The sequence below is a fragment of the Austrofundulus limnaeus genome, unplaced genomic scaffold (genome assembly GCF_001266775.1).
Source record: "Austrofundulus limnaeus strain Quisiro unplaced genomic scaffold, Austrofundulus_limnaeus-1.0 Scaffold103, whole genome shotgun sequence".
Taxonomy (NCBI): Eukaryota; Metazoa; Chordata; class Actinopteri; order Cyprinodontiformes; family Rivulidae; genus Austrofundulus; species Austrofundulus limnaeus.
The window spans coordinates 1513657-1516415 of record NW_013952505.1 but is presented as its reverse complement, the minus strand read 5'-3'; the positions used below and the strand labels follow the sequence as shown (position 1 = coordinate 1516415).

The window sequence follows — 2759 nt, the reverse complement described above, 5'->3', positions numbered from 1 at the left end:
TCAGATCAGACTGAGCAGCAGCAGAGTCCACCACAGGAAACACTCAGATCCAGTCTGTTCTCTACAACCCTGGTCCTCAGGCACCCTGTCCAGCAGGTCTGACTTGTTTCCTGCTGTTCAGCAGGTCTGCAGAAGATTGTTAATCACTCTTCATTCAAACCAGCTGTGTCAAATCAGGGAAACATCTAAAAACCACTGCTTTCAATGTTGACCAACACCTCAAGAGCTTCTCTGAGCTTCAGGAGACATTTTCAAAACATAATATTGACTTAGTTTTATGTCTTTTAGTATTGTCTCTGGAAGCCATGATTCTTTGCCATTTATCTGTAAATAATGAATCAGATAACGTATTAAAGCTGTGGTTCTCAACCCAAGTCTTCAAGGACTCATTTCCTGCATGTTTTGGATTAAATTTGAACTTTCTTTTCTTTATACAGAGCTGTAAAATGTCTTCTGTTGTGAACCAGACTTTATTTCTTTATTTACTGTTGTTTAACCAGGCAAACCCCACAGATCACAGGGAGGCCTGGGTCTGAAGGCAGCCATGCTTCTGGGGACACAAGCATGAGGAGAACATGCAAACTCCACACAGAAAGACCTCAGGTCCAGACCAGGGACTGAACCCAGGACCTTCTTGCTGTGAGGCGTCAGTGCTAACCACTGAACCACCGTGCTGCCAGGATCTTATAAAAACTGAATTGAATCACTAAAAAATTCATCAATTTTCCACCGTTTGTCAGTAATCTAAAAGAACAGGATTGTTTCTGCTGCTCTGTGAGCAGAGTTTCTGTTGCCTTAAGGTGTTGTCACATTCTCCAGACTATTAGAAGAAATGAGAGCACAAGTCTTGATTGATGGTTTGATCAACCAATCAATGTTGGAGCTATGATTGTTAGATATCCTGGAAGATTAAGCTGATTTTACAGATGTGAAGCTGCACTGCTCTGCTGCCTTCAGCTACTGTAGAAATAGAAACAAATTAACAAAATATTGTTGCAGAATTATTAATGGTCTTTTTCCAGACAACTTTTTAACAACTGGAGCTGTTTTATTCATAGATTTACTACATGTGTTTAGTTAGTCTGTAGGAAAACTTGAGCTTTTTAACTAAAGCTTGAGAAAACCATTAGAACCCAGGAGGTTTTCTACATACTGAAATCACCAGTAGAACCTTTGGAGAAACAAGAATACAAAAAATAAATAAAATAAACATTCTGAGCAAGAATATGTGAATGAATTTTGTTTTCAAACATTGTTATTGGAGGAAACTGTAGATTTTTGATGCTGAGGCTTTCTATGTGTTCCTGCTCCAGACCCTCCTTCTTCATGCCCACCATCATGGAGCGCTGAGGACTCTTTACTTTTGTCATGAAAACAAGATGCTAAAACAAAAATATACTTAAGAAAAAACATTTAATTATCATTATCTAACAGACAAGGGCTTCAAAGAAAAACTGCATTTCACATTTGATTGTGTTCATTTCTACATTTATGTACCTTGATGTGTTTCCTGTTGGTTTACTGATTGTTTTTGGTTTTACTAGAGCTCCATAATTAAGCTTTTATGGTTAAAATTGAATAAAATTTGTGCAAAAATCGAAATATCCGAATAATTAAACAATTCCATGACAGCGGAGACAAAAACAGAACCATCAGACTACAATTTGTTTTTTCCAGCAGTTTAAACTTTGCTGAGCAGAAAATGAGCTGCAGTCAGAAATAAAATCATTTAAATATTGTTTGATGATTTGCAGCCAACAAAACCAAACAGTGACCTCTGATGTGTCTGCAGGGACAGTTTTCAGGCTTGGATTGAGTCTTCTTCTTTCCTGCTGTGTTCTGGATGGAAAAATAAATACCAAAACAAAAAGACTGCATCTCATGTGGAGTTCAGCTCCTGGCCTCTGATGGATGCAGTRTCACTTCATCTAAAGCTCTGTGTGACGAGCAGCTCAGTCCTGTTTAAACTTTATGACTCATCCAGGTCTCAGAACACTTCAGGTCCAGAAGGAAAGATCTGGGATCAGTGTTCCTGATCTGCTCTGGGTCCAACAGGCTTTGATGAAGTCCTCAGCAGCTGCTGACAACAGGCTAATGTGGATGGATGTGTGCGTGAAAAGCATGACAGCAGACCCAGCTGCATTGTGGGAAACCAGTCAGTGCAGACAGGGGATGGACACTTACCCTGGGACTGCTGAGAGGACTGGTGGAAAGACCAGAGGACGCTCCGCTGATCGACCGTGACCTGGACACAAGAAAACCAGATTCAGATAGTCATATCCCTAACCCTAACCTGAGATAAGATAACCCTAACCTGAAATAAGACAAACCTAACCTGAAATAAGATAAACCTAACCTGAGACAAGATAAACCTAACCTGAGATAAGATAACCCCAACCTGAAATAAGANATGTGAAGAACACTTCAACAACACGTGTACAGCACTTTAGCAACACGTGAACAACACTACAGGAACATGTGAACAACACTTCAGCAATATGTGAACAACACTTCAACAACACGTGTACAGCACTTTAGCAACACGTGAACAACACTACAGGAACATGTGAACAACACTTCAGCAATATGTGAACAACACTTCAGCAACATGTGAAAAACACTTCAGCAACATGTGGACAACACTTCAGCAACATGTGAACAACACTTCAGCAACATGTGAACAACACTTCAACAACACGTGAACAACACTTCAGCTACATGTGAACAACACTTCAGCAACATGTGAACAACACTTCAAC

At 39.9% G+C, this 2759-nt stretch overlaps 1 protein-coding gene across 8 annotated transcripts in view; it reads right to left on the bottom strand.

Moving 5' to 3' along the window:
• LOC106521125 (serine/threonine-protein kinase BRSK2) overlaps positions 1-2759 on the bottom strand; it is a gene marked incomplete at both ends in the record, with an annotated part of 23838 nt that overhangs the window by 9829 nt on the left and 11250 nt on the right. For all 8 annotated transcript variants that reach the window (XM_014013546.1, XM_014013551.1, XM_014013549.1 and 5 more), the window contains 1 exon segment: positions 2185-2245. In XM_014013546.1, the coding sequence (XP_013869000.1) occupies positions 2185-2245 (61 nt within the window).